Below are 23,995 nucleotides of genomic sequence, written 5' to 3'. Positions count from 1 at the left end.
AAATACAGAAATTGAACTGTTCCTCTAGCTAAAATTTAAACTGAAAAAACAACAATAATAATAGAGGTAAAACCTACGTATGTTTTCCTCTCCTTTTTTCTGTACTGCTTATTTTCTTATAATATTATGTACGTTCATATAAATATAAAAATATATATGTATACATGCATATATATATATATTATGAATTTATACATTTGCGCTATAATTGTACTTTTTCAACTGATAAAAATTTCCTTATGTTAGTTTTTTTTTTAAGAAACGGAATGACTAAAAGATGTTCCCCTTCTCTTGGATGAAGAAAGATTAAGCTTATAAAAAGGCTGGAAACACCGCCTATATGTATACATATATATATATGCAGGAATTATTTTTTTTCTTAGTTCATAATACAGTTCTTTTTTTCTTTTTCGCCATTTTTTTTTTTTTTTCTTAATATGTTCCTTTTAACGATTTGCAATTTTGAACCTTCAACGGTGGATATATTTTCAATTGGAAAAAAAAAATAAAATAAAATAAAATAAAATACGCCTAAGGGAATAATATTGCGCAATATTTTAGCACCTGGGGATGTACATAAATATAAATAAATACATGTATATAACATTTCTCACGTACGAAATTAAAAAATTTACAATAGCAAAATAAATCGGAGTTTATGTAACATATAAAGTTGTAAATTATTTCATCGTTCAGATTTTTTCCACTTTCATATTTTCCCATAAATTTTGGGAAAAGAATCTGCATTTCCACCAGCACAGTTACCTGTACATACATATATATACATACATATATATACATGCATATATATGTATATTAATTTATGTATACCAATCTGTGCAGGTAAAATTTTCCACTTTGCAGTAACACAAATTTTGCTTCATCCCCCTTGTTTGTGATGCTAATGATGTTATTCAAAATGGGGAATAGTCAACCTTGTGTGGCATGTACCTATTAATGCATACCATTCAGGTGAACATAATTAAGTGTACATTTGAATGCGCATACATTTGTTTCGAGTATAAACAGTTAAATGGAATAGGCTAATAAAAAAAAATATATATATTTATATATATATGTATATGTATGTATATATATATGTATGCATATATATTTATGGCCTTGTTGCAAAATTGAGAGCGAGATCCGCGCTTCGCCCACGTCTCACGTGAGCATATCGACTTCTAGTAAAACCAAGGAGTGGTAGTCACCGCAAGCTATATCTAACAGCGTAATGTTAACAATATTTTCAGATAAATTATAATTGAAGGAATTTTTTTTTTTAGTATGATGATAGGTGAAATAATTCCATAGACAAGAATTTCTCTTTTTAAATACTTTAAATTTCGATTTAACTTGTTCACAATTAGTTAATTTAATATGTTCATTTTGATTACTTAAAAAATTGTCATTTATATTTTCAATAGTATGTAATATCATACTTCGAAATAACTCCTTTTTATTTATGCATGAACTTTTCATCATATATTTACGAGAAGAATAATAATATTTGCTCTCTTCATCTAGTTGTTGTGTGTGGGTCGAAGATCTGCTAGGCGTATATATATTTTTCTTTTCTTTTTTTTCTTTTTTTTCTTTTCTTTTTTCGTATTCCTCGCTAGTACCACAATTATCTAATGAATTTAAAGAGAATTCCCTCTGTTTGGAATTTTCCATATGTTCATATGTGTTCATATTTAAACCATTCGATATATTATTATTTTCAAAAAGGTTATAATTTAATTCATTCATAGAAGGAGTACTATTGTTCCGTGTAATAGTTTCTATACTTGTCTCCTTATAATTCCCATTGCACGAATGTACTTTGCTCATGTTAACATCTTTTTCACAAGACTTCTTTTTACTTGTATCCGCATCGCTGCATCTGGACGAATTATAAATACTTGATTTTTGAAGTGTATATAATGAATCATTCTCTTTTTTATCCTGATTTGTGTTCTTATTTTGCATTGTTGTTAGAACTTCGTTATTGTTATCGTTGTTATCGTTGTTATCGTTGTTATCGTTGCTATCGTTGTTATCGTTGTTATCGTTGTTATCGTTGTTATCGTTGCTATCGTTGTTATCGTTGTTATCGTTGTTATCGTTGCTATCGTTGCTATCGTTGCTATTTATTCGTATTTTATCTTCACTGTTCATATTTTCATTCAAACTGTCACGTAGTAATGAAGAAGATGTCTTACATGAATTTTGCAAACTTGAAACGTTACTTTTGTTGAAGAGGTGAAACTGGGGTCTGTTTCCACTACTGTTCGAGGACCTATTGAGCTCGTTATTGGACCCATTATTAGACATGTTGTTGCACCCGTTAATGGACCCGTTAATGGACCCGTTAATGGACCCGTTATTGCACCCGTTATTGCACCCGTTAATCGAACCATTAATGGACCAACTGATGGACCCACTATTACCCTCGATATTGCCCTCGTTATTGCACCTACTGGAAGACCCATTCATCCACCCCTTGTTGGTCGTGCTGGTGTCCCCCTTCATGGTGGGGGTTACGGTGAATTCCCCGTGCCCCTTATTCATATGAGGTACCTTTTTATTTCCCCCTGAATCATTTTGTTCCCCTGAAGAAGCTAATATTTTTTCACTCTCCTTCATGTTTCTTTTCTGATTAAGGTTGAAATTGAAAATATTATTATTGCTACTACTCCTGTCACTAGAGGAATGTACGGGAGAAATGGACATTCTATTCCTGTTGTACATGCTTGCGCTGAACTCGCTGAATTTGCAGGCACTTAGGGAAATTAGTCTTTTAGCATTGCTGTTATTACTGCTGCTGTTATTGCTGCTGCTGTTATTACTGATACTGTTATTACCGCTGTTGTTGTTACCGCTGCTATTATTGCTGCCCTTTTTCTTACCGCCGCTGTGATTACTACTGCGCGTGTTTGTAAATAAAGAAAACCTGTTTTGGTTATCGAATTCATTAAATAAGAGGCTAGAATTTGTCGCACTTTTTTTTATACGTTCATGGTATTTTTTTAAGTAATACAATTTACTGTTATACGCTATTTGATCCGAGTATTTTTTTTTTTTTGATATATTTAAGAAGCTATATTTTTTATTTCGTATTAGCACTTCATCTATTAGTTTGTTCTTGTCTAAATAAATAGGAATGGCAGTATGTCTGCAGTTACTTGGTAGGATTACCTGACCATGGTCGGAATTACCTATGACAAATAAATTCCTCTCAGGGATTTTGTTTCTAAGAACATTTAATGAGCAAATATTATTAATATAATCTATTTTTTTTTTATTTAAAATTTTATTTATAGATGGTGAGGAAGTTAAAAATATGCCAAAGTTTTTCCCCATAGCCACTTGATATACTTGTAATGTATTTATAGTATCGAAATTGTTATCATTTGTAAGGAACAGAGGTCTTAAAATGTTTTCTGTCTTTTCTATTTTTCCTTTCTTTTCTACTTTTCCTATATTTTCTATCTTTTCCCTGCTCCTCGTAATAGTAGTATGAACAGCGGCTTGAATGTAACTCCCTTTTTGTATATTATTTGTATCAAATGCACGTAAATCACTACATCCTTCATTTTTCCACCTACCACTAATATAGTACTTATTCGATATATTCGAAATATTGTTACTATTGTATTCATTGTTCATGTAGTAGTACATGCTTCCTGCCTTATTATTATTTACTGCTTGGTCATTATCAGTACTTTCAACATTAACTAAGTAATATAAGTCAGTGTATTTAACATAAAACACTTTGTCACCCCCTCTTGTTAAAACATTATCAGAAAAATATTTCAAAAAATGTTCATTATTATTTTCATCTCTTAGTAATATATTACACCTGTACCGATCCCCAGCACTTTCACTAATCTGCAGCATACTTCTTTCTTCAAAGGACATTACAAATGGACTCTTTTCATTGCTATATTTTATAGGAGCAACAAAGGCTGTATGTGTACTAGAGGATGTAATATTTGAAATATATAAGTCACTTAAACAAGTTATTTTAGTTAACGGTGTAATATATTTATAATGATCAATAGAGTCCTGACATGTTAGGTAAGAGCAATTTTTTTTCTTTTCTCTCTTTTTTAGATATCCCCATACATATACAGCTTTATCTTCTGTCAAGCATAAGCTATGATATTTACCTAAACTCACTTGAAGAATATTTTTTTTTTTTATCTTAATATTTCTAGGGATATTGACATTTTTATTATTACTCTTTTTACTTTTCCCATTTTCCTTTCCTTTACAGTATACCATTTCGTTTTCTTCACCTAATGCATTACATTTCTCTTCTTGTTTTATTCCACCAGATTTACTCAAACCCAAGAAATTAATACCAATCTTTCTGCAAGTGTCATGATCTTCCCTTTCTCTCATTTTTATCTTTTCATTGATATATGTATTATCAATTTGCCCATATTTGTTCCATCCCCATAACCACAATTTCTTGTTTGCATCTATGACGGCACTGTGATAAGCCCCGCATGTTATGTAAATGACCGGACGTGCAATATTTGCATATTTGGAACGAGTAGAAAAGAAGAATGTATTTTTGCTCAAGAAGGTAGCGTCGTTCTTACTGCAAGTGCGGCTATAAGAGAGGCCACCACTACGACTGCAACCACGACTGTTGCTGCTGCTGCTGCTGCTGCTGCTGCTACTATTCCGCAGGTGACAATACCTCTGCGATGAAAACTGCTTCGAATCGCTGCTCGATGGAATAAGAAAAGCTTTACTTGTGTACGATATTTTTTTATTATAATAATTGGGTAGACCCAGCTGCGCTTTTTTGTTACAACCAAAGGTAAAGACATGCCCACTGTAGGTTAATAACATCGTATGAAAAGCACCTAAACTTAAATCTTTTACTTTATGTTTATATCCAAAATGCTTCAAAGGAATTAATTTGTAAATATATGGTGATAAAATAGTTTTTTCCTTTCGTAAAAATGAGCATATATTATATCTTCTTGTTGATAATTTATTTTCCTTTTTCCCCTTTCCTAATACTCGTACTTTTGTTTTTTTATAACAAGTATAAATAGATTTTTGAGGATTCACTCCTAACTGCCCATAGCAGTTTAATCCCCATAGACACACAAAACCATTCTTACTGACTACACCTGAGTGATATTTTCCGCAATTAATTACTTTAGGGTTAAAAAAAGTCAACTCTTCGCTTTTATCCCTACCTCCCCCATAGTCCTCACCATTATTGTTTCTATTATTACTGCTATTATTACTGCTATTATTACTGCTATTATTGTTGTCATTATTGTTGTCATTATGGTTGTCATTATGGTTTCTATCGCCGCTTCTACCATTGCCATTATCTCCTCCATTCTGATCCTTCTTTACCTGAAGAAATTCATCATACTCCTTTGTTCTTTTCTCGTCATGTATTTTTGCATCATTATCATTTTCGGAAAATGTTTTTTTTTTTATTTTTTTCTTATTAATTATTGTGCTTTCCTCATACTTGTTCCTTTTCATATAATTGGTATTTCTTAATTTCATTGGGTTAACTGGAACACTACAATTCGTTTTTACACTGCTCGACATTTCGCTGTTTTTTTTTTTTTCTCCTTGTCCTTCATCATATGACACTGTATGATCTTTTCTGTTTTTCTCTTCCTTCTTGGAGGAACATTTCTCTACACCATTTTTTCCTGTTATATCATCGCTAATCATCTGTTCATTGCATATTTTATTCTTCTCACAACTACCACTTGTATTCACTTTATTTTCTTCCACTCCATTATGAGGTCGACTTTTACTTCTGTTTTTCTTAAAGGTAGCTGTATTGTGTGTTCTCCTAATAGTCGACAAATTAAAATCGCTAGGAAGTCTTGTTAATATATTGTTATACATTTCATTATAACGTAGAGAATTATTTGATCGCTTGAAATGCATAAAAGAAGAGTCATTATTCCTCTTTTTTTTTATTTCTTTTGCAATATTATTATATTTTTTTAATTTCTTTTTTGTTTCGTTATATGAAGAAAAATATTTGTATATAGGTATATTAGAAAAATCTATTACCCCAATTTTCCCATTCTCGTCGAAACCTAACTGACCAAAATTATTATTACCCATACATATTAACAATTTTTTTTTTTCTGTTTCTTTGTTGTTATCTGAAGAATAATTAGATATATTTGATAAGACATCCCATGTATCTTTTTCTTTTATCAACTTTTTTTTCTTTTTACTCAACATAGACAATTGTTCTAAAATGTTATACTGTGAACAGTTTTTTCTTTTTACATCCACCACTATGTTATCTTCTTTTTCCTCGCTATCATTACTTATATCCTCACTGTTCACGTGGATCCTTGCGCTTCGGCTCAACTCCTTTTCCTTTTCCGAGCATTTCTGATCGCTCATTTTGTTTGGAATCCAGCCCAGTTTAGTGATATGCTCGGTTTAGCGGTTTGAACAGTTTAGTTGTTTACTCCCCAATTATTTATGAAACTACCTCTATTATTATTGCAACGAGTCAGTTCATCCACTACGTTAAAAGTTACCTTATTTTTTTTTTTTTTTTTTACATAAGCATTCGAACGTATAGTTTAAACCGACTGCTATACTGGGGAAACATAGTTGTTGCTAAAAAGGGGTAGCATCAATATGAGAAGACAAATAAGCAAATTCGTGTGCACATATATATATGTATAAGTGGGTACATATGTACAATAATATATATACATATGTTTGTGCGTGCAGATGTATAAAAATATAGTAAAATGTACATATATATATTTATATATATACATACATACATACATACATACATACATACATACATACATACATACACACACACACACACACACGCACGTGGGGAACTAATTAACGCCAATTTCCCTGTCCTTTTTTTTCAACTCCACAACCACAAAAATTTTTTTCATTAACTGTGCTCAAAAATATAAAACATCAATTTTTAGTTTTTTTAATTTAAAAATTTTTTTTTAAAGTGTAAACTAGTTTTTCCTTTTTTCATTTGCAATTTTGTAAAAATTAACAAAGAGCATTCTTTATTTCACTGTCTATCTACTTTTTTTTTTTTTTTTTCCCTCAATGCGAAACTGATTAATATCAGGCGAACCATTTATTTGTTTATTTATTTTTTATTATTATATTTTTTTTTTTTTTACTTCTCTTTTTAACGACTAAAATTGGAATCTATATTTTGGTTTTTTCCTTTTCAATTTTTTTTTTTTTTTCCCAGTTGCATATATAAAAATTACACAAGAACTTTACTATGGCATATGTGTACGTATGCATGTACATATATATGTATATATATATATATATGTGAGTGCTGATGATTTTTATCCGTATAAAATTTGAAAAGAACAACGGAGTCTACCACCTTTAAATGAAAATAGAAAAATTCTTTTTTTTTTTTTCTTTTAAAACTACTTAGTGCGATAAAATTCGACCTCTTAATGAATAGAAGATATTGTACAAAACGAACGTACAAAAAAAGGAACAAAAAAAAGAAAAAAAGAAATAGTTTCCTTACGTTTAAATAAATTCAGAAAAAACAGAAAAAGAAATAATTCCATTACTCTTAAATAACTTTACATAAAATGGAAAGAAAAAAAAAAAAAAAATGAATATTTTTCCATTAATCATTTTCGCATATGGACAAAATAAAAATATTCGCAATGCAACTTAAAACAAATAAAAATATGTACACACAACTGAAATTACATATGTTTACTTTTTTTTTTTTTTTTTTACTGCCGGGTGTATGATGTAAAGTTAAAGGAAAAATTATTTTGCGGAGGACAGGAAAACAAAAATGGAGGTATAAACAAATATATAATATATAATATATATATACATACAGATATGCATTTCTTGCAATTCCTTACAACATGTAGTAAGAACAACTATTCAAAAATAAACTCTGAGGATCAATGAAGGAGAATATTTTCTTATGCCATAACTATTGTGGAGAATTTTATATTACAAAAAAAATAGAAAAAAAGGAAAGAAGTATGGTGGGCGAGCAAATTCCCCACTGTATATATATATACATACATATGAGCGTAGACCTTGCGAATAACCATGTTAATTAAATGTATATATAATTTATTACCACAATCCACAGAAAATTCTGCACGTATAGGTAAACATACATACATACATTAATATATACATACGCATTTATGGGTTTGTAAGATAATGCAAGTGGTAAGCTCAGGAGCAAATACAAACTTCGTTACGTCTGACAACAGAGGTGTGCAGCACCTAATTATGCATGAGCATGCTGATTTTAAAAATAAAAAAAAAAATATCCCATTTTCCGCTCTTTCAAATGTGAATTTTGATTTTTACAAATATATTTATGTAAAATATAATAGCTCTTTAATATTAAAATAGGGTACCTGTATATATACCATTAGCATAAAAATTTTAACAGAAAAAATGAATAAAAAAAAAAAAAAAAAGGTCATAATGCAACATTATCTCGCTCTTTGGAAATGTTTCCTCATTAGAGATGAAATGTACATGCAGCATGTATTGCGTATGAGTCAACGAAGGGAAGTAATAAATTAAAATTATACGAATGTATGTACATATATGTAAATATATATATATGTATATATTAATATGTGCGTACATTTTGCTATTATATGTACACAAGTTTAAAAAAAATTTGCCTACATATTTTAAGAACAATTGAAAAAACATTTATTACGAAAGCGAAAAAAAAAAAAAAAAGTGGCAGTACTCTATAGGGATATAATAAATCAAATTATGAAAACAAAATAATAAATTTTCACATTCGAGAAAAAAAATAAAAATAAAATAAAAAATGTCAAAAGATAAATACCAGAAGCATGGAGATGCTATATTTGCTAAACTAGAAAAAGTGGTAAGCCTTCATAAGAAAATATTAGAACATTTCCCATTTGAGGCAAGTCAGTTAAAGGGAAAACGTACATTATAACATCAAAAATGATGAGCTTATGGGAACTTTTTGAATCTTATTTTATATTCTATCACTTTGTGCGTTATCCCAAAGTGTTTCATCCTTTTGTATATTATATTTTTTATTCTTATCTTTTATATCGGTTCGTTTTGTTTCATTTCGTTTTATTTCGGTTCGTTTTGTTTCATTTCGTTTTATTTCGGTTCGTTTTGTTTCATTTCGTTTTATTTCGGTTCGTTTTGTTTCATTTCGTTTTATTTCGGTTCGTTTTGTTTCATTTCGTTTTATTTCGGTTCGTTTTATTTCATTTCGTTTCTTTTTATTTCGTTTCTTTTTATTTCGTTTCGTTTTATTTCGTTTCGTTTTATTTCGTTTAGTTTTATTTCATTGCATTATATTTCGTTCCCTTTTATTTCACTTGATCATATTTCAGTCCTTTTTATTTTACGTTTTTCCCGTGTGTCATGTATCAGAATTCGGAGTTGTTGTCTCTAACATATGGGGCGTTAGTGAGTCAACTACTAAAAGACTTGGAACTAGTAGATGAAGTTAATGAGCAACTAGAGAAAATGTAAAAGCTTAACGTTGGAAGACTGAACATATATAACAACCGTTTATGTGTCTTAAGCTCATCGTCTGCAAATATACACATTCATATGTACATATGTATATAGATACACAGCAAGGAAAACTAACTCAAAAGAGTTTCCTATCTTTTCATCTTTTAGGGGTTACAATATAGGAATAAGGTTAGTTGAAGAATTTCTTGCCAAGTCGGACATCTCGTTTTGCGAAGATTTCGAAGAGACTGTGGAGGTTATAGCAAAGGTAATATATGTTCAAAAAATATGAAAAAAAAAATACATAAAAAAAATGTGATAAAAAAAATATGAAATAAAAAATACGAAATAAAATATACGAAATAAAATATACGAAATAAAATATACGAAATAAAATGTACGTAAATAAGTAAGAAAGCAATAATCATCAGATGGAATGCTTATTTTCTATTTATATAAGAATGTGGAACATACGAGATTTGAGACTAGATGCCATGAAAAACGATAAAAAGGACGTATAAATTTTGTAAACACATCCTACGTATTCAAGTGCCCATATATAAATGCATGTACATATATATATATATATATGTATTTGTATGTATGTGTATGTATTCCTATGTACTTATACTTATATACATGCGCGAATTCAGGTGGCCTTTAAAATGTTCTTGGGAATAAGCGGGACTGTTACATGCATAAATAAGGAGACGAATATTTATTCCATAATTTTTGATAGTAACCCCTTAAGTGACTTTGTCGAATTGCCTAAGTCACTTTCCTCCTTAAACTACTGCAGCTTATTATGTGGAGTTATAAGGGGCGCATTAGAGCAGGTGAATACTACTGCTGTAGACAATGCTTGACTGCTGAGGACAGTTACGCACAATTACACACATATATATGTATGCACGGTATGAGACTTTTTCCGTAGCACAGGGATAAGATGCAAAAAAAATTTCTTTTTCCTGTTTCGTACATTTTATTTTCCTTTTCCTTTTCCATTTTTCCATTCGCTGTTTCCTCCCCACAGATCAGAATCAAAGTGCGATGTTACTTTGTTAAGGATATGCTAAAAGGAGATGACTACTATGAAATTTACATCGAACTGCAAGAGGTACCTTTTTTTATTATCCATGTGTACACGACTGCCCACATACATACCATAGATACATACATACATACAAACATGCATAAGTATATATGTATGCATGTACATATATTTATATACTTATCCTTTTCAAATAAATACTGAAGCAGTACGCTTTAGTTATTTTATCATCCCTACCCTCTGTATCACCTTCATCCTGCTTGTTATATTTTTTTTACAGGTTATGAAAGAAGAAATTTTAAATGATGAGGAATCGTAAAATTTTGAAATCTTAAAGACACTTTTTTGGAACATAATTTGGCATAATTGTATGAAAAAAAGTTTATTTTCACCTTAAGGGGGACATACATATATACATATATATATACATACATATATACATACATATATACATACATATATACATACATATATACGTACATACATATATACATAAATACCTACAAACACACTTTTTATTCGCGTTATCGTGTTCATAACACTAAACAGAAATTTTAGCTAGTTACATATTCTTCAACTTTTCATAACAATTATCAAAATAACTCTTTTCAATTTCAATTGACTTGGTTATTTTTAATGGGATTAAAATATCACCGCAGTTTCTTACATATGGTGGATTGCCTTTGAAAAAAAAAAAAAAAAAAAAAAACATAAAACACCACAAAATAACATAATACATCATAAAACAGAACAAAATAACACATCATTACAATCTTGTTATAGCTATATTTTATGATGCCAACATATGTATTCGTATGTTCATGTTTGCAGTTTTATTTTATTTTTTTTAAAGTTTGAATAGGAAAGAAAAGATATAATTATCACTCAATATGTATTCATACAAACATACTTATATACATATTTGCATATATACGTGCGTACCTACGTATCGCTCCTCACTTTTTGTAAGAAATAAGTAATACTTATCAACATATTCTAAGGACCCATAAAATTCCCTGTTGTCGTTTACAGTAACTTTAAAGTTAAAACCTTCGCTATTGTTCATTAATAACTGAAGTTCAGTAAAAACAAGAAAAATAAAAATATTTTACAGATACACTAATATGTGTAAATGTTGTTGCAAAGAGATAAGTAAAGTTAACACTATATAAAACAAAATACATTTACGAAAAAGAAAAAAAAACAAATCATTATTTATTAACATTTTAAACGATCATTTACTTCTAATAACGTTCTTGCAGTTTCCGCATTTCCAACTCCTTTTAATAAATTATTTTTACTTTCAGTAAGTGAAGAACTCATATTATGAATATCCATTAGTATAAAGTTCTTCCAAAAAAAAACAAAAAAAAATCTATTTTGAAGTTAAAATATTTCCTTTGTGTTTGTAACCACAAAATAAAGAAAAAACTGTACGAAAAGCAGCAGTCATATTTTAAATCTACTTTGTGATTAAATTATAAGCATATATGATATGAAATAAATTATTTCGACGTTAGAAGAAAATATGAATATAAATTTGATAAAAAGTAATGTAGAACTCCTTTAGTAAAAGGAAAAACAAAAAGTTACAGCTTAAACCTTATACATTACGCTACAATTTTTTTTAATCATCACTATAAATATATAAATAAATAAATATATATATGTATATTTATACAAGAATACATATATGTAGAACAATTTTGTATGCGGGTGTTCTAAATTTTGTCACGTACTGTTATCTCGAGATAGTGCTATTGGCTTCTTTTTGTTTTTTTGTTTTTTTTTTTTTGTTTTTTTTTTTTTTGTTTTTTTTTTTAAATGTTACATAATTTACATTATAACTTAATTTTCCTGGTAATGTTCGCTTTACACTGTTACCATTTATTTTTAATATAACTTGTGTCGAAGTTTTCAATGATTTATTATGCTTCATAAAATAAATCTTAAGGACGAATAAAAATTAGGTATCATATAGCAGTTCATTTATTTAATATTCTAAAATATGAGGAAAATACAAAAAAAAAAAAAAAGTACGACTTCCTAAATTTTATAAAAGAAATATTTTGAAAATTATGTAAAAAAATTTGAAAATTATGTAAAAAAATTTGAAAATTATGTAAAAAAATTTGAAAATTATGTAAAAAATTTTAAAAGTTATGTGAAGATTTCTGAAAATTTCGTAAAAAAATATTTATTAATTTAGAACGATCAATAATAATGGAAGAGATTTTTTCGAAATTTACATTGTTGTCTTCCATTCTTTACAGCGTTATGTCTTATATTTTGCTTCACTTAATCGAAAATTACAATCTTTATTATTATATGTTTTTTTTTTTTATGATATTATATGAGTACATTTATTCGTATAACGATACAGCATGATATTCCCTTTATTATTTATGTACAGCTAGAAGACAATCAACGTTACATGTGTTAAAACGTAAAATTTTATTACGCTCTTTTTGTGTATATGTAATTGTAAAATTTTTTTAGATTATTTTTTTCTACGTTATACACATATATTTTTAAAGAATTCTCCATCTTATATGCAGCCTTTGAAAATATTAAATTTAATAATTAAAGATTAAGGTGCGTAAAAAAAAAAAAAAATAAAATAATAAAATAAAAAAGTGCACAACGGAAAAGCATAACACTTTAATAGATCATTTATTTTAATTTTTTCATTTTAACTTCACTATATATAAAACTCATATTAATTTTGCGTTGTAAAGTGAAATAATTAAGCAAAGAGAATGACCAATATAAGGGTCAAGCGGAAAAAAAAAAGAAAAAAAAAGAAAAAATTACCATATTTGATCAAAAAAATCAATAATGTGAGCAATGCATGCTAAGCGGTAATGTGTTTTTACCCCATTTTGTTCACATGTAATAATGGACTATTTTAATTCGTCTCATTTGTATATAAATAATTACATATATATATATATATATATTTGTACGCGAATACATGTACTCATGTGTGTACCCTCATTGGTGCATATTTGTTTATTAACTCCTTAATTAAGCAGTCGACCACCCAGCATATATGCATTTAAATAATTTGTGCGTTTTCTTTGTTGTAATATATATTTTACTTGAACAAACAAATGTTTCTATATTTGGCATCTCGTTTTATTTATAGCGTAACACTATAATGATGATTGTTGCATGACCAGCAAGTAATCATTTGTTAAGTCCAAGAAATGAAACATGCGTTAAAATGATAACAAATTTTTTTTATTTTACATTTGGCTCCTTTTTTTTGTCTACTGAAATGAAAGTGTTACAATTTTTTTATTTATTTTATTTACATATAAATGAAAATGTGTTACTCTTTAGTGCTCATCGAAAAAAATAAAAACAAAAACAAAATTAAAATAAAATAAAATAAAATGAAATAAAAATAACAGTGCTAATTCAATACTACTAATCATTTCGTATAATTCTTTCATACTTTTAATTTTGTTTAAATAAAAAAGAACTCCATTAGCCCTTTTTTTTTTTTTTTATATTTTTTTTTTCATTAAATGAACATACTGCAAAATATTTAAGAATTTAATATTGTTACTTGTGCACATGTATACTTTTATGAACATACTTGTGCTTATAAAGCTGATTTATATATGCTTCGTTTTAGCGAATTATTAATGGAGAAAAATATTCTGAAAAGATATATGAAACCTTGTAACTTTAATTATATAATATTACATAAACAAGACATAAAATTATGAAAAACCATAATTCCATATATACTTAATATTTTGTTTTATTGAATAAATCCTTTTATATTATATCATCTTATTATACGGCTTCTGCCAATACATAAGAATAAATTTGATAACAACGTAAAGTTTATAAACATATAATGCGTGAGTATGTTTGTTAATATAGATAATATTTCATTAAAAAATACATTTTATCCCAAATTTTATTATTTACACATAAAAGAACGAATAATTAAAAAAAAAAAATTGAACGGACTAAATAGAATATTCCTAATTTTTTTTTTTTTTTTTTTTTTACTGCTACATTATTATGCACATACGTTGTTTATATCTGCATATACAAAATTATATATATATATATATATATATATATATATATATATATATATATAACTATATAAGTAACTTATTACGGCATTATTCATAATTATACAAGAATATATATCAAATTTGCATTTTTTCCTTGTTCCTCATATATACTTATATTATATACATATATCACATATAAAAATCCTTTTTTTTTTTAACTTTGGAGATGACCCCTTTTTTTATAATTTTTTTTAATCCTTTATTTATGCCGAATATTTTTTCATTCTTTTACACAAATGTTTGCTTTTTCTTAATTGTTATCATATTCACATAAATATGTCTTTCATCACTATCTGCATATTCACTGTACTCACTTTGCTGAATAATGAAAGTTAAGTCCAAAAATATATTACTTTATATATTTCGAAGTTACAATTATATTAGTTAAAGCATATCATATATTTTATTTTCTTATATAACAAATATATCCCCTTATTTCACAATTTTCTTCCTTTTTAATTCAGTTAAAGAATTTTTTTTTTCAAGACATATTTAAATATATATAATAATATAAAGGCATTTGCCAATTTTTCATTCATATGCAAAGTTAATATTAAATAAATAATACATATACATATATTTCGTTCTATCTTTCATCAAGCCTTAACTTTTTTATTCTTTATTTTTACATTTTATAATAAGGTATAACATATTAATTCATCGAACAAATTTTATTTTACTAAACAGCCAATATTACCTGAACAATCAGGTAATGCTTCGAGATATAAATATATATCCATTGAAAATTATAAAAAAAAAAAAACTTAGTATTATATAATATTTCATTTATGTTATTTTCATTTATATATACTTTTCCTTTTCATAATATATTGTATTAAATTTCTAAAATATTATATATATGTATATTATGTATGTACCATATTAAATGTATGCCCTTAAATATTAAGAAAAATACATACAACACAAAAAGTCCAACTAAAAACGAACGAGAATAATAAATATGGGCTTAATTGTTTTGCTAGTAGCGCGATCCTTCAACATACATGTGATTCCATATAATTATATCATATTATATTATTTTATTACTGTTTTTTTATATAAAACTATGTAATAACAAGCATATATATAATGTACCATATGTTCTTTCTTTTGTTGAAACTTTCTATTTAAAAATGTAAAAAAACACTAAATTATTTTTTATTTATTTATTACAATTCTTTTTTAATTCATATAAAAAAATATACCTATACATATAATAGTACGTTTATTATTGTATGTTATGCATATATTAATATTCAAAAAATAAATCTTATGCTTACTAAACCTGTTATTATACGAATAATATTAAATAAAAAATATATTTTATTTTTCCATTTTAATAGATATATAATATTATGTTTCGTATTATAAAAATTGTACAGAATTCATTTTGATTTGTATAAATCATTTATATAAGAAATAATTTTCTGGAAGATTTTTAATTATTTAGTGGTACTATTTTGTTTAATACATATATATAAGTACTATAAATGTTTTTTTAATACATACAATATATACATTACATTATATATATATTATATATATACTTTATATATATATATGTTTTTTTTTATTGTTCTGCTATATATATTATATATGTATAAATATAATGTTCGTTAAAAATTATTTTACCTTAAAAAAAAAAAAAATCTTTTTTTCAGAGCAATAATAATTTTACTTCTCAGCTTAAATGAAAAAAAAAAAAAAATAAATTGTTACTATTTTTGTTTTTGATGAGATTATTATATTTATGTTTAACTTTAATATTAATTTTTTTTCAAGTTAAATTTATGTCAATAATTTGCAAACAGAATTGTATGTATTTATATATTTGTTTAATATAAAGTAAACTTTACGAAAGTAAAATATTTGTTTATATTATTATTATATATGAAAAAGGAAAAAAACGCAGTTTGAGGGAATTGATTATATATGAAATAAATCATTTTTTTATTTTCTTGTTTTTTTGTGATTTTATTTATATATAAAAAAATATAAACAAAAACATATAATTTATTTATATGTATAATATAAATATATATTATTTTTCGTTTTTAACGATTTTCATATAATTATATATATTATATATACATCATTTATATATATTATATATATTATATATTTTATACTATATTATATATTATATGTTTTTTTTTTTTTATTGTTTTACTGAGGGTAATTTTTAAAGAAATATTTTTCTTTTTATTTTCCCCGTTATTTACCGAATTATATTAATTTTTTTTATTTATTGTCATTGTTGTTATATATAATATAATTGTTACCATCTTTGTGTTATTGTATATTTTGTTTTTATTTTATACATTAATCGTTGTATAATATATATATATATATATGTGTATGTATGTATAGATATATATATTATATAACGTCATCCAAATATAATTAACTTTTTTATTTATTGTTATATGTACGTGACTTACAATTGTCACATATTTTATATTCATTTGAGAAATTTTATTAACCATTTTATTTATGATTACAATTTACACGTATAATTATACACATGATATGTATATGTACATATGTATAGATATATATTATATATATATGTATAAATATTTAATATACTTCATAAATGTATGTGTGTTCAATATTAATTTTATGCACACATGAGACATACAAAAATGTATATATACATTAACAGTTAAGTATTTTAGCTTTGTATTTTTATTTTATTTTTTATGCAAAAAGCTAAATAAAAAAAAAAATTATGATATTTTTTATTTTTTTTTCTATTTCGTATTAACAATTAAAAGAATTTTATGTTACATAGCTAGCACATGAACATTTTTTATTTTTTCATTATATAGATATATATATATATATATATATCTATATAAAATTATTTATGCAAATAAATGAATATAAATTTATGACAAAGAATTGATTTATTTTTCTTTTTTTTTTTTATGATGTAATATACTTTTTATTTGTTTAATTTACAAAATATATTATTTATAGAAAAATAAAAAGAAATGAATTTATATATTTTCATTTTTTGTTTAAATTGGACTTTAAAAAGTTTTATGGCACAGTCAGTTACCTTTTAATCAGTATAATACGACTACATTATTTTTTTTTTATAACATTACAATATATAAGTCTTTTTATATATATATATATATGTATATATGTTTATATACGCTTTGTTGTATCAATATTTTATGTTGATTTCAATTTTTTTTTTTGAAAACGAAGAATTATTTTCATGAGAAAGAAATATACATAATACACAACTGGAGTGAGTGAATGAGTGACCTACTGACTTTACATGTACATTAGTTAAAATATATGTTATTTTTTTAATTCTAAATAAACGCGAATGTGTGTACAATATATACATATATACACGTATATATACATGTTTATGTATTTATATATATGTATCTACGTGCATATACCTATATAGACACAATATATATATATATATATATATATATGTACGTATAATATATACCCACATATACAGCGGTTACATTTTATGAATAGAAGAAAATATGAAATAAAGTGTTTTAATGCAATAAATTTCTTATGAGAATTATATAAAAATGTTTGTTTTAGTTTAAATTTTATGTATGTAATAAAAAAATAAATAAATAGATAAATATAAGTGATATAAGTTTAAGTTATAATTTATAAATAATGGGAAAAAAAAAAAAAAAAATTGCAGTGTCGTTTTAACTTTTATGGATATCATGGATTATTAATTGGGTATATTTCTTTTTTACCACCCAGAATTATTAAATCATGAGCTTTATTAGAAATAAAAAAAAAAAATTACATATATACATGCTTGAATTAGATTGAAGTATTTTTGATATATTATACAAAGTTTTGTGTATTAAAAAAAGTAAAAAAAAATAAAAAAAATAACCATTTAATATGTATTAAAAAGTATGTAATAAAAAATGTAACAATTTATGTGTTATTCTATTTTTTTTTTTTTTTTTATGTTAAACGTGGAGAAGTACATATAATAGAAAAAAAATAAATATAATAAATAAAAGAATAATACGAATATGTAATATATATATATATATAATATATTTTTTTTTAATAATGTAAAATTTTTTTTTTTGATGAGATAGTTATTTATTTTAAAGTACATGAAAAAGTCAGAATAAACAATAAGAGGAGGGAGATACATACATAAACGAATGATGAGAGTATATTATTACATTTAGAAAAAAAAAATATATATATCATTGCGTAATACATATAAAAGTATAAACATGAACCATATATGTATGAACATAATGCATATACATATATGTGGTTTAAACTAAAACGGAGAATTTTTTCCCATTCACCCCCATGACCACTACCTTATATGGAAATGTAGGAAACATCTTATATTTCATTTTATGGAGTATTAATAAGAAATTACATATATTTACACGTTAACAAATTTTATATTACATACGAACAAATTATATGTATGTATTTACGTAAGAACAAATTTACACGTATATAAATATATAGACAATATAAAAAGAGTGCATACAATTATTACATATAAAAAATACATACTCTATAATACCACACATTATACTTTTATGTAGTACATACTATTATTTTATTCTCGTTACATGTACAATACATTGAGATTGCACTAATTTACATACAATGCACACTACGTGCTACATTCACAATACTCAAAAGGAGCAAATAAAATACATATACATAGTTACACACATTTTTATAATTTATATATTACAGTACCATTTATCGAAGTATTTCATTTTTTAAAAAGTATTGCAAGTATATATACATATATATATAAGTATAAAATAGTTTTATTTTTAAGTATCAACAAAACCCCCTGTTTTTTCCCCCATTTTATTATGTTATTATCGTTAAAATTTTTTTTTTGTTTATTTAACTTTTATGCCCATACATTATTATTATCTTTTATGAAAGTGTAAATTACATTTCAGGGGGAGGATTTGTTTATATTTAATAATTGTAAATATAAATATAATTGTGTTTTTTTTATTTCAATAAAAGTATATTTAATTATTAACAGAAAAGGAAAATCAACGAAACAATTTTATAATAGCAGTTTTTATATATATATGTGTTTATTATTATAAAGAGTAGAGAAATTGTGCGCAGAGAAATGAGTTACTATTTTGTTCATACACATTTATAATATATTTATGTATATATTCTCCAAATTTATGTATATTTTTTGTAAATGACAAAATTAACTTTTATTTGTAATTTTTTTTTTTTTTTTTATTATTATTTTTTTTTTGTTGTTGTTTTCTCTTTTTTGTTTTTATTTAAAATTTAATAATTAAAATATTTTGAAGATTTCATATAAAAAAAGAAAATAGAAATATACATATAATACATACGTACGTATATATATATATATATTATAGATGTATATGTGACATTTAATTTTTAGACGCAATAAATGTATTTTTTTTAAAGTTAAATTTGAAGCCATTCTTATACAATTTGTTATGTTTATTGTTAATTTGTATTTATTATATGTTATGTATTATGTATATATAAACATATTTGTTTGTGTGTATTTATAGACATTCCATACATGCAACATGTTTATAGATGCACATACTTATGCATAAGTAGGTAAGGGTTTAGATGCACTTTTTTTATGTATTTAATTATTTTTTATGAGAACATATAGCAATTTGCATATTTTACTTATATATATATATACATAACTGAATATACATCCTTTTTTTGTAAAAAAATGCATACGTATAAATAGGTATATATATATATATATATATATATATATATATATATATATTTGCTTATTTATTTATTTGTGCGTGTTGACATTGAGTACAATTTTTTTTTTATTATTTTTTGTAATATTTTATTAATTTTAATATATATATATATTTATTTATTTAAGTATTTATTTGTTTCTATTAAAATATATACATATTATATATATATATATATTTATATTTATTGATTAATTTATTGAATTACATAAAATCAAGAATAAAATGATGGTAAACGCATATAAGAGACCAAAGAAAGTGACCATAGGAGGGATGTATTATAGTAAGGAATATTTTAGTAGGAGAAGAAATTATTATTATGGGTATAACAAATATAAGAATTATAGTTACTACTATAAATTACAAAATTATAAGAAAATGAATAATTACGAAGAGCAGGAAGAAAAGGAAAAAGAAAAAAATTATAAGGACTTGAATAATAATTTATCAAAAGGAGTAGGTCGCAGGAAACACAAAATGCAGAATGAAATGGGCATGACAGAGGTAAAAGGGAAGAAGAGAGGATATAGTAGAAAAAAAAAATGTATTATTAAAATTCTTAAGAGGCCAACAGATGGCATGACGAATGAAGAAAGGGAGCAGAAGTTGGCAGGCACGAATGGAAGAAGTGGTAGTAATATAACAAAGGAGAAAAATCAGAATAAGAAAGAGGAGGAGAATACTGAAAACAACATTGACAAGGATAGTAATGATGTAGAAAGGAAGGATGTAAAGAAAGAGAAAAAGAGTAAAAAACAAAAGTTGGAAACGAGTTTAACCAAGATAAAAAAATCGAAAGAAGTTTTTAAGTTTACCTCAACACAGGAGTTGTTTAATTTGCTTTTGAAAGATGTTAAGGATTCTGCAGAAGAAGAAACCGTGGGAAAGAATAAAAAAAACAACAAAAGTAGTAGCAGCAGCGACAGCCACAACAAAATTATATCAAATGGACCTTCAATGGAGCACAATGAAATTAAGAACAAAAAAGAAAGTGCAAAGAAAATGGAAAAAAAAAAGAGCAAATCGAACTGTATTAAGAAGACAAGCATTATAAAGATAGAAGCAAAAGGTGAAGGTAAGGAACAAGAAGATGAAAAGAAAAAAAATAAGAAGAATATTCTTAAGGTACATGCAGATGTTATGAGAAAGAATGAGGTAGATATCTTTACGCAGAGAAGCGATCATATTTTGAAGGAATGTGTGAACAGTTATAGTCGTGGTAGTTGCAGTAGTAGTAATAACAAAAGAAGTGGAAGCATTAACAGCGGAGGTAGCAGTAAGAACAATATCAGTAGTAATAGCAGCAGTAGCAACAACAACAACAACAACAACAACAGTTTTGTTGATTGGAAGAATAATTTGAGTGAGATTTCCATGGCCGACAAGTTTTATAATGCACGAATTAAGGGATCCAATAATAATAGCGGTTATTACTACAATAGTTGTGAAGATAATTGCATTTTACTTAAGAGCAAGAACAATAGCAGCAACAGCAGCAGCAAGTATTATAATACAAAGAACGTAGAAAATGGCACAATTAGCGAGAAAAAACTCATGAAAGTGATGAAAAATGTAGATGGTAATAATAAATATTGTACTAATAAGAAAGCAGTAGAAGTAGCTGGGGTAGGAGGTGTAGGTGCCTTAGTTGGAGGAAAAGATAGCAATTATTTGAAATGTTCATCATCCAAATATGCATGTTCAAGTACCAACGCGAATTTATTATTAAGTCATTCACAAAAATTGGAATTACTTAAAAATAATAGTTTGAAGAATGAGGAATTGAAAAAATTAAAGAAGGAAGAGGAAGAAGGTTTCTTTGCCATACCCTTATATATGAGATCACCCAAACCGGAGCAAATACCAATACCAGTTTACTTATCAGAGGATGTTATGAACAACGCAGGTAGTAAAGAGATAGAAATTTTTTCTAATGGCAGAGATGATGAGGTGGAGGGAGGTAACAATAATATTATTAACGATAATGGTATTAATAATAATTCATTTGTGAATAGTGCAAGTGGGAACAGTGTAGGAATTATGAAAACGATAGGAGAAAGCTTCAGCAATAACAAAACATACAAAGATAAGACGACAGCAAGAAATAGTAGTAATAATAATAATAGTAATGGTAATACCCCAGTTGTGAAAGCTAGCAAGAATTATACAAAAAATGTAAATGATTTTAAAAATATGCACAAAGAGAACGAGAACCCATTAAATTTTGCGAAAAAAAATCTGGAAAAAAAAAAGAAAAAAACTTTCCTGAACAGAAATTATAATAATGTAATGCTGTTCAATATGGAACCAAATAACTCGAAACAAAATCATGATCCGCTGAATATTGGAAGTATGAAAACTAACAAGCTGTATAATAATAATAATATACATTCGTCATATATGACCAAAACATCTAATTATAATGGATGCAATCTGCATAAATATGTTAAAAATTCTAAGGTGGAAAAATATTTTTACAATAAGAAGTATAAAGTTAAAACGTACTTTAAGGAAAATCACAGAAATAAAAATTTTTACCCTTTAAAAGATGTTAAAATTGCGGCATATTAATATGTCGTGGGTGATATATAATAGTTGGGGTAAGAGGAATAGAGTTACTACATGTATATCTACACATTTCCACATGTATTTTTGCACACATAGTACATACATACATATATTATATGTGTTGTATATATATATATGTTTGTGCATGGTTTGTTTTTGCCGTACAAGCGATATTGTTATTGAAACTGTTGTATCATTAAAAGAAATACAAAAAAAAAAAAAAAAAAAAAAAAAAAAAAGAACCCACATGAATAAATGTTTATTTCGTGTAAAGTATTCAATATTATGTAGTAGTAAAAAAAAAAAAAAGAAAAAAAAAAAAAAAATTGGACCATATTTTTCAAATTTTGTGAAATGTTTAAAATCGGGAACGAATTATGATTGTTTTCCAAAATGCACGTAACCGTTTTTACTCTTGAGTAAACTCAGGTCATAGATTTACTGAATTTAGTCCCTTGCAATGAGGCGTACGACAATGTACACTAAATTAAGCAAAGAAAATTTCACGATAATGTAGGTAGAGTTTTTACGCATCAATCCATTGAGAGATAGAAAGAGAGAGATTGGGGAGCAAAATGAAGAGCCCAACCTCCCAACGTACGAGAGACTTCACGTGTGTTTTACGAGAGTATTTACTTGGCATAATATTTATGTAGAGGCAATTAAGAGGAATTTAAATTATTATATATATATATATAGATAGATAGATATAGATATAGATATGTATATATTGTGTATATTGTTATATATGTCTGTATTTTTTTCTTTTTTATTTTTTGACGTGGGCATGTTTTTCAAATTAGTTACCTCCATTTTTGTTCAATGCCTCCAAGCTGTTATATATATATATATATATATATATATATATATATATGCATTTACAAATGTACCCTGTTTAGTTTGATTTAGGTAAAGGTGGTTAGATGTTCACAAACATACATACGCCCACACCGCGCATTATACAAATATGT

The 23,995-nt window shown here is 25.7% G+C and overlaps 4 protein-coding genes across 4 annotated transcripts; 2 read left to right on the top strand and 2 right to left on the bottom strand.

The window, feature by feature from the left end:
* Window positions 1-1,164: 1,164 nt before the first annotated feature.
* Window positions 1,165-6,399, bottom strand: MKS88_001497 (regulator of chromosome condensation; the record flags this gene model as incomplete). The annotated part of the gene is made up of 1 exon (XM_067214426.1): window positions 1,165-6,399. One exon carries the CDS (start codon window positions 6,397-6,399, stop codon window positions 1,165-1,167), a length of 5,235 nt encoding a protein of 1,744 aa, XP_067074863.1.
* A 2,443-nt stretch (window positions 6,400-8,842) lies between these two features.
* Window positions 8,843-10,889, top strand: MKS88_001496 (trafficking protein particle complex subunit 3; the record flags this gene model as incomplete). Its single annotated transcript, XM_067214425.1, has 6 exons — window positions 8,843-8,902; window positions 9,433-9,530; window positions 9,688-9,787; window positions 10,173-10,355; window positions 10,553-10,636; window positions 10,851-10,889. 6 exons carry the CDS (start codon window positions 8,843-8,845, stop codon window positions 10,887-10,889), a joined length of 564 nt encoding a protein of 187 aa, XP_067074862.1.
* A 243-nt stretch (window positions 10,890-11,132) lies between these two features.
* On the bottom strand, window positions 11,133-11,908 carry MKS88_001495 (uncharacterized protein; the record flags this gene model as incomplete). Its single annotated transcript, XM_067214424.1, has 3 exons — window positions 11,133-11,251; window positions 11,513-11,642; window positions 11,813-11,908. 3 exons carry the CDS (start codon window positions 11,906-11,908, stop codon window positions 11,133-11,135), a joined length of 345 nt encoding a protein of 114 aa, XP_067074861.1.
* Window positions 11,909-20,681: 8,773 nt separating this feature from the next.
* MKS88_001494 (uncharacterized protein) lies at window positions 20,682-23,027 on the top strand (the record flags this gene model as incomplete). The annotated part of the gene is made up of 1 exon (XM_067214423.1): window positions 20,682-23,027. The coding sequence occupies one exon, from the start codon at window positions 20,682-20,684 to the stop codon at window positions 23,025-23,027; it is 2,346 nt and encodes a 781-aa protein (XP_067074860.1).
* Between the last annotated feature and the right edge of the window lie 968 nt (window positions 23,028-23,995).

The sequence above is a fragment of the Plasmodium brasilianum genome, chromosome 5, assembly GCF_023973825.1.
Source record: "Plasmodium brasilianum strain Bolivian I chromosome 5, whole genome shotgun sequence".
Taxonomy (NCBI): Eukaryota; Apicomplexa; class Aconoidasida; order Haemosporida; family Plasmodiidae; genus Plasmodium; species Plasmodium brasilianum.
This window is presented reverse-complemented; position numbering and strand designations above follow the sequence as displayed.